The sequence below is a fragment of the Cucumis melo genome, chromosome 4, assembly GCF_025177605.1.
Source record: "Cucumis melo cultivar AY chromosome 4, USDA_Cmelo_AY_1.0, whole genome shotgun sequence".
Classification (NCBI taxonomy): domain Eukaryota; kingdom Viridiplantae; phylum Streptophyta; class Magnoliopsida; order Cucurbitales; family Cucurbitaceae; genus Cucumis; species Cucumis melo.
Window position 1 is genome coordinate 14,997,776 of NC_066860.1, and position 15,686 is coordinate 15,013,461.

Sequence of the window (15,686 nt, forward strand, 5' to 3'; positions counted from 1 at the left end):
CGGAAAGTAATAAATTTAACAATCTGGAGAACTATATTGAAGACAGAAGTCGAATCCGAAACCCTAAATGCTTCACAATAATAATTTAAGAACACAATGACAGTTTTTCAAGACAGAAGTCGAAACGTTTGAAATATAAAGAAAGGAAAAGTTCGGGAAAATACCTTTTGACGTTGACGAAAAATATGGACTAAGACAAAAATGGTCTGAGAGAACAATGGACTGAGAGAAAACGAAGGTGAGTGATCAGTGCGGTTGTGTATTGCGAAGTGACGAAAAACGAACGAAGAAGGCGGAACATATATATCGGTTGTTTTTACCAAATGGGCAATATTGTAAATTCGCGTACTTTTTTTGAAATGTTGAATCGCGGTTGTAAACAATTCGCGGGTGTGTTTCGTTATTTTAAAAGATCGTTTAGTTTTTTTAAACGATCGTTTAGTTGTTTATAATCGATCGTTTAGTTAATTTCAAACGATCGATTGGTAATTTTAAACGATCGTTTAATTTTGTTTGACCGATCGTTTAGTTTTGTTTAACTGATCGTTTAGTTATTTTCAAACGATCGTTTGGTTGTTTTCACACGATGTTTTGGTTGTTTTTAATCGATCGTTTAGTTTTGTTTAACCTATCGTTTAGTTGTTTTCAAACGATCGTTTGGTTGTTTTTAACCGATCGTTTAGTTATTTTTAAACGATCATTTAGATATTTTTAAACGAACGTTTAGTTATTTTTAAACGATCCTAAAACCAGTTTCTTGTGTTCTTAAGTGAATAAGCCAATTGTTATTTTCGTCTTCTTCATCCATCTGGAAGCACAGAAAGTAAGAATGTTGGGACAAATCATTAAGAAAACGCATCATTAACAAACATTCATTAATTAGTGTAATACTTAGTACATTGGTAGAGAAATTTCTAATCTTGTATGCTCGACTTGTCGGTATATGAAATTGGATTGGTACACGTTAATCTGTTGTGACCTATTTGTTTACACCGACCACACTTATGCAATTTCGGAGCTTCACCAACACTTGGAATCCTCTTTTTCTTCGGTCGACCAACTCTTTTGACTACTTTTGGAGGTAAAACAGTCATATGTCGTAGTCTTCGCTTGTCTTCCAATCTGACTGATTCCCAACTGGATAGACGGCCACCGCATATGCAGCCAACAAACATTCATTAGTGTAATAATTAGCACATAAACTATAAATATTTATATTACGATCCCGTGCTGCAGCAATGGCATGTGAGCATAGTAGTTCCTCAACTTAAAACTCCTTGCAAGTGCATTCTTTAGTCTGAAGGTTTACGACCTCCTCCTTATCTAAATCTTTGACATGAAATTGGTAACAGTCAATTGGGTTGACCTTCATTGTCAAAGCTCCTTCTTGTTTCTTTTGAATAACTAACTTTGCCCATTTGGTCAATGTAGACGTCACTTTAATGCCTTCTTCTCGACGCTCCCAAAACCAACGTTGTAGCAAAGCTCGAACATTTTCAAGGAATGAAGCAATAGGCAAATCTCTAGGTTCTTTCAGTATAGAATTCATGGACTCTACTATATTTGTTGTCATCATGTTACACCGTCTTCCTGGGCAGTGAACACGAGACCACCGTGCTATTCCAACATCATTTAAATATTTCCCTGAACCATTAGGAAATGCAAGAAGATGTCTCCACGCTTCTACAAACGTTGATTCACGATATGTTCTCGATGCATTATAAAACAAAGTAGCAACCGTGTCATTCTTATATTTATCATGCAAATTTTGACTCAAATGTTGGACACAAAGGCCGTGGAATGCAGAGGGGAAAACTGATGAAATACCATTGGCGAAGCATGTTTTCCGATCTGTCGCAAAGCCTAGATTAGGCACCTCCTCTATTGCACCTTTCAATTTTTCTAAGAACCACTGTATTGAGTCATCTGTTTCTCTATCAACTACTCCAAAGGCTAGAGGATAGATCTGATTGTTACCATCTAAACAAACGGTCACTATCAACTGACCCCGATATTTGTTCTTAAGAAATGTTTCGTCCATGACTATGACCGATCTAATGCAATTTAAGAATCCTCTAACACATGCACCAACAGCCATAAAAAGATATTTAAAATGATCATCTTCGAGTTCCATGTGAAATATTGTACCTGGATTTGTAAATTTGAGTGCTTCACCATATCTACGCAAAAGATTATATGACTCTTCAGGAGACCCTCGCACTCGTTCATATGCATTTTCTCTGGCACGCCATGCTTTCTCATAACTCATATTTATGCCATTATGCCATAGTCTTGCCTCATGTCTTCTATGATATCATGTGGTTTGTATATGCGACCGGGTCCCTTGAATTTGGACTTTATTAATTCTCCAACAACCCAAGATTTTGCTTGCCTATGGGAACGATTCAAAAACTCAAGAGAACATGAATGAACTTTCACATACTTTTTAATCTTGAATATATTTGAATCCTTCAGTCTAACCGCTCGCAATCTCCAACCACACTTGTTGTCGATGCATCTAACGAAAAGAACCTCTTTTGTAGACTTTTTTACTACAAACTGAATTTTTTTTTCATTGCCAACACACTTAATCTCATTGACAAATCTCTCTTGCAAAAAAAGATTTGTCCTACATCCAACTCTTCACTTGTAGAGCTTTCTTGGGACCAGCCACTTCCTTTTGTCTTCAACTCCCGACTAGAGGAGCTGTAGTCAACTTTACCTTTTCCTTTGCAATCTTTTGTAGGAGCATCTCTTTGTTCTGGGATGTCAAACAATTCATTGTACATCTCAACTGACTCCCATGTAAAAGTATAATCTTTTGAATGATATGACTCATATGATTCTCATATAGCCGAATTGGTCCATATCATGTTATCACACAAGCCAACCTGAACTTCACCAATATCAACTTTATTCTCATCTAATGTATCCATTCCAATTGGAGGATGAGGGTTTAAATTTTGAACTTGGTTGCTCCCAGATACTCAATTGTAATCTTTGTTTAACACTTTCATGCTTCGATTGCTTGTAGGCTCAAATGATAGGTATAGGGGGATCTCCAATGGATTTTCACTAAGAATATAAAACTTTAAATCACGGTCATTGCTTAACTCAAATGGAGGAGCTTCCTTTTCCCCTTTGATCTCATATATACATCTTATCTTTACGTCGAACTTTGTAGGGTCAACTTCTGCAAGGTCATATAGTTCAGACTGTAAATCTTTGTGCGTTATTTCTTTAGGGACAACAATGCCTTTTAACACTCCTCCTTCATATTTTCTTCGTCCCTCATCCCATGCACCACCGTGACGCACTAAAATCCGAGCATGTGCCATCCTTAAACTACCTTAAGTAGTTTTATATCTTCAAAAATTGATTTGAACTTAAGAACCTACAAGATGTGTACAAGATGTAAAGAGAGTTACTAAACATGCAAAGAATGGCTCTAAATGGATTAGGAGGTGTACCAAGTTGATTTTGAAATAAATAGTGAAAGTTTGGAACGTGCGAGATACGTGCGAGATGTGTGCGAGATACGTGCGAGATAAAGCATGAGGGCCTAAGAGAGTTACTAAACATGCAAAGAATGGCTCTAAATGGATTAGGAGGTGTACCAAGTTGATTTTGAAATAAATAGTGAAAGTTTGGAACGTGCGAGATAGGTGCGAGATAAAAAAAAATACGTGCGAGATAAAAAAAAAACCTTCATTCCTTCTATTCCTATTGCTTACTCCTCCTTTATTTGATCCAACTAAATCCTCATCCTCTAGTTCAATTCATTTTTCACTACCCATTGAACTTGCTAAGAACCTAAAACCAAACTTTGACGAAACTAATTTACGGCAAATAAGTCCAATTCCAAAAGCCAGACAATTACGGATGAAAATAGCACCAAATACCTCAACCAAACATTTACTTACAGCAGATAAATTGAAAATCGGTTAGACATGAAACTCACCCAAATAAGAAAAAACGCTCGAAGTTGATTGAATGGTCCGAAGAGGAGCGACGAAATGCATTGGACAACGACCGGCGAAGGGCAAGCGACGAAGGGCAAGCGACGATGGGCAAGCGACGATGGGCGGAGTAGGTTCAGGTGTTCTACGCGAAAGAAAAGAGAAGGGAAAGGGAACTATACGCGAAAGAGAAGGAATCGATCGTGAAGAGAGGGAAACCAAACGTGGAAGAGGGAAAGGAAAGGAAGGGCATTTTTGTCCATTCACACCCAAATTGTCCTAAAAGTCTTTCTTTTGAAAACTTGTCCCAAAATTCATTTAAAACTCTTTTTTTAACCTATTTTTGGCAATTTCCCTTGTTTTTTATGCCTATGTTGGGAACAATCTTCACCATTTTCTTTCATTAATTAGACTGTAGAACTTTTCGGAGACTTTGATTCAAAAGTTTGAATGGCACGGTAAAAACAATGTTTTGAGTCTGTTTTGTGGCCATGGTCTAAAAGGGAGAGAAAAAGTTTATGGATTAGCACTGTCAAATTTGTGGTATGGACATTATGTTTGAAGGGGATCACCTACTATTTAAGAATTGAGTATTTTTAGAGGAAAGATTTGAAATTTTTATTTAAGTACTATAGAACTCCATGGGTGGTTTTTTCATAAAATTGAATTTGAAGTAGTGTATCTCCTGTTTGTGGTTTTTCTTGTTGAATGTCCATATATTCTTTCTTTTTTCTCAATGAAAATCAAGTTCTTTTCGTTAAAAAAATGTATTCAATTTGAAATTATTTATTGTTGGACTTTTCTTTTCGTTCTTTTTCTTTTTTGTAATTCTGTCGTCAGATGGTGTTTTTAGCTTTAGCTTCTATTTTCTTGGTTTGTGAGTTTTATGTCCATTCTAAAGGTAGTTTCAGGTTGCAACGTTTCATATATTTGTGAAAAATTTTATATATATTTTTTTTGAATGAGAAAGAAAAGACACTTGAAATTTCGATTTGAGTCTTTAATGAATGAGTTATTGTTCTTTGTAATGCAGTTCTGACAAGGCGAAGAAAAGAGGGGGTGGTTTTAGCAAGTTATGTAGCCTTTCCCCACAATTGCATGAATTTATTGGAGCAACCGAAATGGCAAGGACCGAGGTACATCTAGAAAGTAAAATATGAACAAAACATATTTCTTAGTTTTAGATGGTTTGACAATTTATTATTTCCTTATCCACTCTCAGCTATTGTGACAATTGTCTTGGTTTTAACTAAGGTAAGTCTTTTCCTCAAAGATAATATATGTTTTTAGGGAGATTATTTGTTTCTTTTATCTTTTTTCATCAGTATATGCTTTTGTCTGTTTTGTATCAGGAGAAAAAAAGTCTATAATTTCTATGTGTCTATCTAGTTCCATTTATGGTCCGATCTTTTTCTCTTAACTCATGGTCATTTTGTTGATGCCTTTTTTCTTTCTGTCCTTATTTAGTGCTAGAGGCTCAAAGGAAATTATCATCGGTTACAAATGATTTTCAGAGAGTTGAATAATCTAAAGTATATTATATGTAGAAATTTCAATTAAAGAGATGTAATAAGTGAATTGACATTTTGGTATAACATAACATTGGAAGAATTTTATTGTTGATACCCTTGGAATAACAAAAACTATTGGTATGTGTTAGTTTACGATGTAATATGTGAATTGGAATTTTATTGTGAAGGTGGATGTTGAGCAATTGCAAATTCTGGAACTTCACTTTTGGCTGGTCCAACTGCGCATACATAGACTTAAAAATTTTCCTTCCTTGTAATCTGCAACTTCACTGGCTTTACATATGTTACCACGTTGCATAATACTTTTTGAATCAATAAGTTGGAACACCTTTTGCTCATTGAATATATCTGGAACTTTTTTTCTTCTGTATCATATTGTTTGTTATGACTTTTGTGTTACTTCTAGTATGTTTCGAATTGTTCTCTCATTTTCTCATACTCTCTGCAATGTTACAAATGTACGAGAGCTTCGAGAGGTTGGTATGTGCCTCTTTCTATCATGTTTTTACTGATTTATATTGCTAGAGGTTTGTATTTATATTACTAAAGTTGCAGAAGCATTCTAGTTCGGCCTACTTAATGCTTATGCAATAGTTGGTTGAGCTCCGCGATGTTATATTCGACAATGCTTCTTGAGTTTTGGACTTGGAAGAGCTTTTTAAGATATATTTATAATTGGTAAGTTTTCTTTTTGATTGTAGGATTTTTGCATTTGATTTTAGTAGAGTATTGATTTTTGTGTTGTAGTAGGTGGATATAGTGCTCATTCGGACGTGGAGAGAGAACCATAGATAATCTCGACTATAACAATGACTTCTTCTTTTGTTCATAATGAATTTTAGATTTAGAAACTCCATGTCATCTTGTGATTTGAACAGAAGAGTTACTGACTTTGATAATATGTTAACTAGAATAGTGAAGTTTTGCTGCCCTTCAAAACATTAGTGCTTACTTTAGAATTTTCTAGGAAAAAGAAAAGATAGTTGCTTGAACGTAGAATTTTTCTCTATTTGGTTATATAGCTTCTTGCATGCTGGAACCGTTGATCATGGAAAAATTATATGCTTGTTTAATGTTTTTTCAATATTACACTACTTGTTTCTGCCATCTCTCTTCGAAGTTGCAAGCAATATGAACAGTATATTCTCAAGGTGGGTGAGGGTGTTGTAGCTCAGTGCATTAGTGGATTCACAATATTTGATATTCCTCATGTTAGATTTATTCTTAAATATAATATTATCATTAATGTGACCCAATTGCATTATATATTATTTATCTCTTTTGGACTTATTATTTTATTAGACTCACTAGGTTAAAAGATAATACCCTAATTCAACACAATGATGGGTGGTGTCTATAAATAGAACCTTAGGGATTGATCCTCTCACTGCCTCATTAAGTAGCTTATTCTTCCCATCAAGAAATTTAAATTAAGTCCAGGAAGGCAAGTGAGAGAAAACACAATTCCTCAACAAGATTATCATGGATCAAAGTATGTTTTTCATTAACTAATTTTAATTTGTAAATCATCTAGTTTAAAGATCTTGCCACTTATCGTTATATACAATGTTAGGGTTTTATTGTATAATCATGAACCTTAAGTTTACATGTGGTATCAGAGTCCTGATTGAGAACTTGTAATTTTACATGGATGATTAATGATTTGTTTTTATGTTTCCGCTACATATTTTTTAAAAATTTAAATCAAGATTCTTTAATTATCGATTATCATTTGAATTAAAGATTATTTGATTAAAGATTATGAATCTGGGAATTTGATTTTATATTGAAAGCCAGAAGAAGGAAAGAAAATTTTAGAAGTTCAAATCGAATTTCACGCTTCTGGCTGCAATCGATTTTGTGTTTGTCAAATTAGTGAAGAAACTTGTGATTACAACTTATTTATTGTTTCTTCAAGCTTTTAAATCTCGGTCGGCAAGCTTTTAAAGCTTTTAAATTCACCGTGTTTTTCTTCAAATCTTAATTGATCCACCGTCGTCCATAAATTTTATGGATTGTTTATGATTAATGATTAAAGTTTCTCAATAAAAAATTAATAATTTTAAAGAATTAAGATATTGATTTTGATATAAATTTCAATTATCTATTTGAATGTCCTAAATTAAATTAATATTCTAATCCATAATTAAATGAATTAAAATCTAACTAAGATTAGAAAATTGTCGAAAATCTAATTCATTCTAAATCTAATTAAATTTTAGATTTTGATGATATTCGAAATATTGCATATATTTAGTTTATGTTGAAATTGATGATCAAATGTTAATTATATTTTATGTGTTATGTTTAAAGTATCCACTTATTTCTAAAATTTAAATTATATAATTAAATTTTGGAAGATAATGTATGAATGTATGAAGTTTTGTTGAAATTATTTTATCTAACTGCAAATTATGAGGTAAATCACTTGGAATTATGTTATTCAATATCGATATATTAGGAATAATTTCACTAGAAGAATTTTGGCCTTTAATGTCACTTGGCAACCGACATCTTTGTGAGCGTTATTAAAGGTCTTTAATGTCGGTTGGGCTTTAATGTCGGTTTAAAAACGACATTAAAGGCCTCTTTAATGTCGGGTTAAAAACGACATTAAAGGCCTTTAATGTCAGTTTTCAACCGACATCTTTGATGGTGTTATTGAATCCCTTTAATGTCGGTTGGGCTTTAATGTCGGTTTAAAAACGACATTAAAGGCCTCTTTAATGTCGGTTTGTCAGTTTTCAACCGACATCTTTGATAGTGTTATCAAAGCCCTTTAATGTCGGTTGAACTCTGATGTCGGTTTAAAACCGACATTAAAGCCTAGTTTTTGGATTCACTTTTACAAATTTATTTTTATTTAATTGTTACATTATTGTCCTATAGACCGACATTGGGTCAATGTAGATAAATATGTTTTTCACATGCCAACAAATCAATGAAATTCATATTATGTTAGAAACTATAATATTTGTCTTGTACATACACAAAATAAAATCTTAATATTATGTTTATATATTCTATGATAGTACATGAAAAAAGATTCTAATACAAGAATTAAATAATTAAAAATCCTAAATGCCTTCTCAATCTTCAATTTTCAACGGTCGCTTGGCCATCTCTGCACAATCGCTTAGCTTTCAACCCGATATGACTTCAATTATCTACAAACAATATCCAAATAGACATTAATTCAATCCAATGCATTAATCTCGAGCTTTTTCCTTCCCTATTACGGTGCAAAATCATTCAAAAAAACAAACTACCTAGAGCTCAAGTAACTCAATCATGCCCTACACTTTTTAAAACCCTTTTGCTACCAACTCTTGTTAAAGCTAATAGACCAGCATTTTCCCTACACTTTTTAAAACCCATCAGAGAAGAACATTACAACATGTGATAAATGAGGCTGGTTTTTACCAAGAATCCAATCCAATCCATTTTCGTGCAATATATAATGTTCCACTTCCAATTTTACTGTATCTGATGGTTTGCACATGTTAAAATGTATTTCAAGCAGCAATAGCCAACCAACTTGATCTTGTGATATTGTTGAAGAATTTTGGACAAAATCTTAGATTCCAACCATTCTCAACCATACCATATAATTCATGCGAAATAGTGAAATATATCCTAATCTTACACAGATGCACAAGTGCCAGTGACAGAACCAAACATGCCATTGAGCAAAACTCCAACTCCCTGAAATTAAAGAAGAATTGATGAGAAAATAAGATTTCATGGCTAATAAGAAAAGTAAAGAACAAAAGAAGAATTCTAGCACAACTTAGACGCCAAAGAAGAATTCTAGCACAAATTAGACATTCATGGCATATCTTACCAGCCAACCGCTACCCCGGCTGATGATGGATGCAGGCACTGGAGTCGCACTGCCATATCTTGATGCTGCGAAAAATGTTCTGGTACTCTGAAATATCTTATTATTAGAAGTAAGATGACTAGGAGGTAAATAGCTCATGGAAAAGAAGATAGATATAATACATATGAAGTCAAAGAACTTGACCTCAAAGAGGGAAACAACAGAAGCAGCCATCATTGCAAAGGCTTCTCCAGCATATAGCCAGATGATTACAATTGAAAATAACACCGAATATCGATCATAGATTGGCTTTTTTGTTTTCAATAAATGAGGAAGATACTGCAAAACCAAAAAACCAATCAAGAAGAATTTGTGATACCCTCAAATGCACAAAGTGAAGCTGTGAAGTGAGGCTAAAATATGTTATATTTATGTTATATTTTGTTAGGCTAAAACTCCTGTTTGTATTTATTTGATTTCATTTAGATTTTTTGTCTTTTAAAATTAAGTACATAAACAGTATTGCATCTTATCTATTGGTTTTTATGTTTTATTGTCAACATTTTAGAAGTGATAAATCCAAGCTAAATTTTGAAATTAAAAAAACTTATTTTGTTTGAAATTTGGCTAAAGAATTCAATTTTTTTTTTACTCAACAAAAATGCATAACACAATAAGTTTAATTTAAAAAAAGAAAAAGAAAAAGAATGAAATAGTTATTAAAGAAACCTATTTTGAATCATCAATGGTTGCTAAACAATAAGCAAACTTTTGTTCTTTTAGTTGAGAAACCAATGATAAGGGTCCTCGTCCAAGCCCCACTAGCCCTGCGCCTTGGCTGAACCCATCTCCATTGTTATCGTTTCCGCATCCAAACCCGAGTCCAGGGATCGAGATCTGGATTGAGAAAATATATTAAAAGAATTTCATATATTAGAATTTAAATCTTGTTTGATCTTTTTATTATTATTCACATACTTGTATTTCAAAACATGAGTGAGTAAATTAATAATATCTATTTTATTCAATAATGAAATTTCAAAATTTCTTAAGTCTATATATTTTCATGTGGAAATTAATAGTACCTGATCTTCAGTTGAATCTCCAAAGGTGAAGGTCTCAAAAGCCAAAACACCTTGGGTGGAGGAAGAATCTCCATATGTGTAATCCCGAGCCGGTAACGTGGTGGTGAGAAGGGTGAGTGTTCCACGTGAGGCACGAGCGCGATGCGGCAATGGAAGAAGCTGCCTCCGATGATAGCACGGCGACGAGTTCACACGCGTTGGCGACTGATCAGAGAAGAGAGGGGAGAAAGTGATGAGATTGAGAAAGCAAGAAAGGGAAGAAATGTTGAGAGAAAACCTTCGTAGGGTTTGGTAGAGAAGAAAGGAGAAAAGAGTAAAGTGTAGGGTTTGGTAGAGAAGAAAGGAGAAAAGAGTAAAGTAAGAGAGAGAAAAATTCAACTTTTTACAAAATTAAAAAAATAAAAAGACCTTTAATGTCGGTTCTAAAAAACATGATGTTTAATGTCGGTTTTAAACCGACATTAAAGATAAAGCTTTAATGTCGGTTTAAAACCGACATTAAAGCTTATTTTTCATTTTTTCCACCCGACATTAAAGACCAGATTTCTTCTAGTGTTTGTTAGTCACCAAAGTGACCAAATTAGTATGTTTTATAGATATTCCATTGATTAATGTTTTGCAAATTAAGGAAATAATTATTTGTGATTATTTTGATATAATATCTATATTATGAATAATCTGTTAGTCACCAAAGTGGCCAAATTAGTAAGTTCAATAGATATCAAATTAAGGTTAAACTCAATTACTCATATTTATGTGATGATGATGAATTATATTATATTATGAAACATAAAGATGTTATTACGAGTATATTGATTTACATTATTATAAAACTTTTAAATTGTCCAAAGGTAATGTGTAGTTTTATAATTTTGAAACTTATTGTGGTTAATTGGAATTGTTTTATTATGATATTTATGTTATGATAGTTTGCTAGTCACCAAAATAGCCAAATTGGTAAATCTTTAGACATCAAATTAAAGTTGATTCAATTACTCATGTCCATTTGATGCTAGTGAATGAGACATTGTGAAACATTAAGGATTTGTCATGAGTGTATTGATTTTCGTTATTATAAAACATTTAATTTGTCCAAAGGTAATTAATAGTTAATTGAGGTGTTTGGTTAGATATTATTAGTATATCCAAAGATAACTAATGTATCTAATTTGAGCATTTAAATTACCAATTATATGAAACTAAATCTAGCATCAGTTAAGTATAAATGTTGTACATTGCTGTGCCTTCCAAAGAAGAACTTCAATGTATAAATTAATGATTATTTAATATTATCTGAATCGGTATTGTATTTTTATGTTTATTTCTCAAAGCAATGATGTATAAGCATAAGCTACCACGGACCGGGTTAGTGGAATTCAGAGGTCCGACTAGAAACTGAAAGGAGCTGAGAACCAACTAAAGAAACCTATTCAGATCCATTGAGGCGGATGAATGAAGAAAAAAAGGTGAATATGGAGGAAATTAAGCTACGTAGAACCAAAAACAAAGGTCCAGGTGACTCATTCATGGAAGAGGTTAATATGTTCTTATCAATGAGCTTTCTGAACGAGTGGTAAGGGCCACATTGGAACATCTAAACAAGGGAGAGTAGGGCATAAGGGGAGAAAAAGAGCCGAGTAAAGCAATCTTTATGATGACGAAGACTATCCAAAGACCGTAGGTAAGGGGTTGATGATGACGAAGACGGCCTACGGAATTTTGATGATTTGGATTACTATGTCAAAGATTAGAAGGTCTTGAACGAGTCCTTCTTATGATAGTCAAAAGCACTGCTCCTGTTTCTCTTTATTCGCATGCTACATCTATAATAAAGTTTAATGGACTCAATTTCTCGAATTGGTGCGAACAAATTCAATTCCATCTTGGAGTTTTGGATCTTAATTTAGCACTTTTAAGTGAGAAACCTGCTGCAATTACTTCTGCTAGCAGTGATGAGGATAAATCTTTCTACAAAGCTTGGGAAAGATAAAATAGATTGAGCTTAATGTTTATGCGAATAACTGTAGCAAACAATATTAAGTCCACAATTAAGAAAACTCAAGATGCTAAGGAATTTATGAAATCTATGAAAAAATGTTCTCAGTCAGAGTCGGCTGATAAGTCACTTGCTGGAACACTTATGAGTACTTTAACCAACATCAAGTTTGATGGTTCTCGTACTATACATGAGCATATCCTTGAAATGACGAACTTAGCAGCAAGATTAAAGACCATGGGAATGAAAGTTAGTGAGAATTTTTTGGTAACGTTTATCCTTAATTCCTTACCTTCAGAGTATGGCCCATTTCACATGAACTATAACACTCTGAAAGATAAAGGGAATGTGCACGAATTACAAAGTATGCTCATTCAAGAGTAAGCAAGGCTTAAGAAACCAGTGATTCACTCTACCAATCTCATGGGTCACAAAGGAGCTGGAAAGAAACCTGGAAAAAAGAATGGAAAAGGCAATCATGGACAATTAAAGGTAAAACAGTTATCTGCCCTAATCCACAAAAAGGGACAAATTAAGGATAAGTGTAGTTTTTGCAATAAACTTGGGCACTATAAAAAAGATTTTTTAAAACGTAAGGCATGGTTCGAGAATAAAGGTAAGTATAATGCTTTAGTATGTTTCAAATCAAACTTAACTGAAGTTCCTTATAATACATGATGGATTGATTCTGATTGTACCATTCATGTTTCCAATACAATGCAGGGATTCCTTACGACCCTAACCACAAACCCAAATGAGAGATTCATTTTTATGGGAAACAGAGTCAAAGTTCTAGTTGAAGCTGTGGGAATTTATCGTTTAACTTTAGACACTGGACATCATTTAGACCTTTTTGATAAAGGGATGAAAACCCTTTCCAACGGAAGAATTACAGAGACCCAATTTTAATTGGAACCTTAAAATTACCAATACATTGGCAAAAATTACAAAACTATTTTTATGGTTAAACATGCTTTGAAGAAAAATACAGAGAAGAAAACTTATGCTCGTTGACGACTCTGAATCTACCAATCACCAATTTGGACACCACTACTTGGAAACCTTCCCATTCTCTGATTGAGATGGTTTGTGGGAACCAAAAATGGAATAACGGAATTTTTCTTTAGAGAGAAAATTTGTTCAGAGAGAACGGGAGAGCAATTCAAAAATTCGCAAAACTCACCCCTCTGATTTTTGTTACGCAAAAAATTCCCTCTTCTTTTGTCGGAAGAAGAGGGAAGTTAGAGAGAATAAATGGGAACTTAGGAAAACCACTCACGTTTCTTATTAATTTAATAAATAAATATTAATTAAATATATATTGTATTAATTAATTAATTAAATCATATTTAATTAATATTTCATTTAAATCATATTTAAATGAATATCTCTCGCATAACCTATAGTTTTAATTTAATTAATTTAATTAAATCAAATTTGATTAAACGAAATTAAACTAAACTATTAATTAATTCTCCAAATAATTAATTTCTAAATTAAATATCTTATATTTAATTTAATCCAAAATTTGAATCATATTCAAAAATAAATTTCTCTCATAACCTATAGTTTTAATATGTATCACATACACATTAAATTTTAACCTATAGTTTTAATATGAATCTAATCCACATTAAACTAATATTTGAACTCATTCAGATATTTTATTTTCTCGTAATTTAATTTTGAATCATATCAAAAATTAAATTTATATAATAAAGTCTAATTAAAATATAAACTTCATATTATAATGTATCAATATACATTATATTAATTCCCAAAGTAAATTTGAACATTTCAAATTACAACCAATATAAATAAATCACATTACTCTTTATGAGCTAGGAGGGGGACCTAATAGACCTACAGATCAGAAGCTACAACGATATGAGATTAATTAGCTAAACTCATTAACCACATTAATCAATATTCGTTAACTGTGTGTACACTCCACTAAAGACTCACAACTGAACTCTTCTCACTGTAGATATATTTCTGTGTCCACGGATATAGACCAATACTAGTAAGTTAGTCGTTCACAAGTGTTCGTAACACCAGCTGGATCAAATTACCGTTTTACCCCTTGGTTACTTCTAGTCCTTATATACCAGTGCTCCTCTAATGAACAACTTGTTTATGGTCCAACCACTAAACAGAAACCCCTATCGTGCCATAGAGAGTAGGGCCCTTTGTTCAAGTCCCGGAGACACCATTTAAGGGAACACTTATCTACTTACCCTAAAGGTGGGAAGAAGTGAATTCCATCTTGTGTGATTATGTTCCCAGCTCCCCACTCGGTTTTGTCCCCAAAATGATAAGCATATTGAGTTGACAATTTGGCCACTCTCACCCGTATAAATCAAAGGACAATCCCTCACAAACAGGAGTTCATAATACACTTAGGATTAAGACTAAGTCACCTAGGTCATCTTAATGAAATAGAAATCCAACTAGTTAACGGAGTTACATCTAGTGATTACTATTTCATGGTCCAGTCTTATGCAAACTCATTGCATGGATACCCTTACTCGCATGTCGCATATATGGACGCATTGGATCAATGTGTTTGTATCAAATACAAAGTGAGTCGTATCCATAGTGTTAAGAGGATAAGGTACCCAACCTTAACCCTATACTGTAGATCCTTTAAGCTGATCTTGAACATTAATCTCTGTATGTCTCTACATATCGTTCAAGACTCATCAAACAACTTAGAATGTTAGTTTATTGGATTTAGGTTATTCAGACAAAACTAATAATATAATCAATAACACTTATTAAAATTATAATAATAAAACACTTTATTAATGACGGTCAATTGATTATATTTACTATCTACGAGTTTTAGGACATAAAACCCAACATTTGATACCTTTTATGTCTCTTCTATTTCTCGTAATTTGATTTTCTTGTCAAAACTTGATACTTCAGGTTACTACTTTAAATTTGGGAATGAGTGTTTTAGTTTATTCAAACAAAACATTTTTATTGGTTATGGTATTCTTTGTGATGACTTTATATAAATTAAAGCTTGATAATGCTTTTGCTGAGAGTTTGTTAACCCTACATCATAATGTTGGTACTAAACATGGTCAAACTATTAAATCATCAACTTACTTGTGGTATAAACGTTTAGGTCACATATCCAAAGAAAAAAATTAAAAGATTGATAAAGAATGAAATTCTTCCAGATTTGAATTTTACTGAACTTGGAATTTGTGTAGATTGTATTAAAAGAAAACAAACAAAACACACAGTTAATAAAGAAGCCACAAGAAGCTCACAACTTCT

At 32.9% G+C, this 15,686-nt stretch overlaps 1 protein-coding gene across 1 annotated transcript; it reads left to right on the forward strand.

The window, feature by feature from the left end:
- Window positions 1–12,410: 12,410 nt before the first annotated feature.
- On the forward strand, window positions 12,411–12,779 carry LOC127148932 (uncharacterized). Its single transcript, XM_051083367.1, has one exon. It carries the CDS (start codon window positions 12,411–12,413, stop codon window positions 12,777–12,779), a length of 369 nt encoding a protein of 122 aa, XP_050939324.1.
- The last annotated feature ends 2,907 nt before the right edge of the window (window positions 12,780–15,686 follow it).

Bases quoted from the DNA above. Each gene is read 5' to 3' on its own strand.
- LOC127148932 (XM_051083367.1), top strand. From the start codon at position 12,411: ATGCGAATAACTGTAGCAAACAATATTAAGTCCACAATTAAGAAAACT.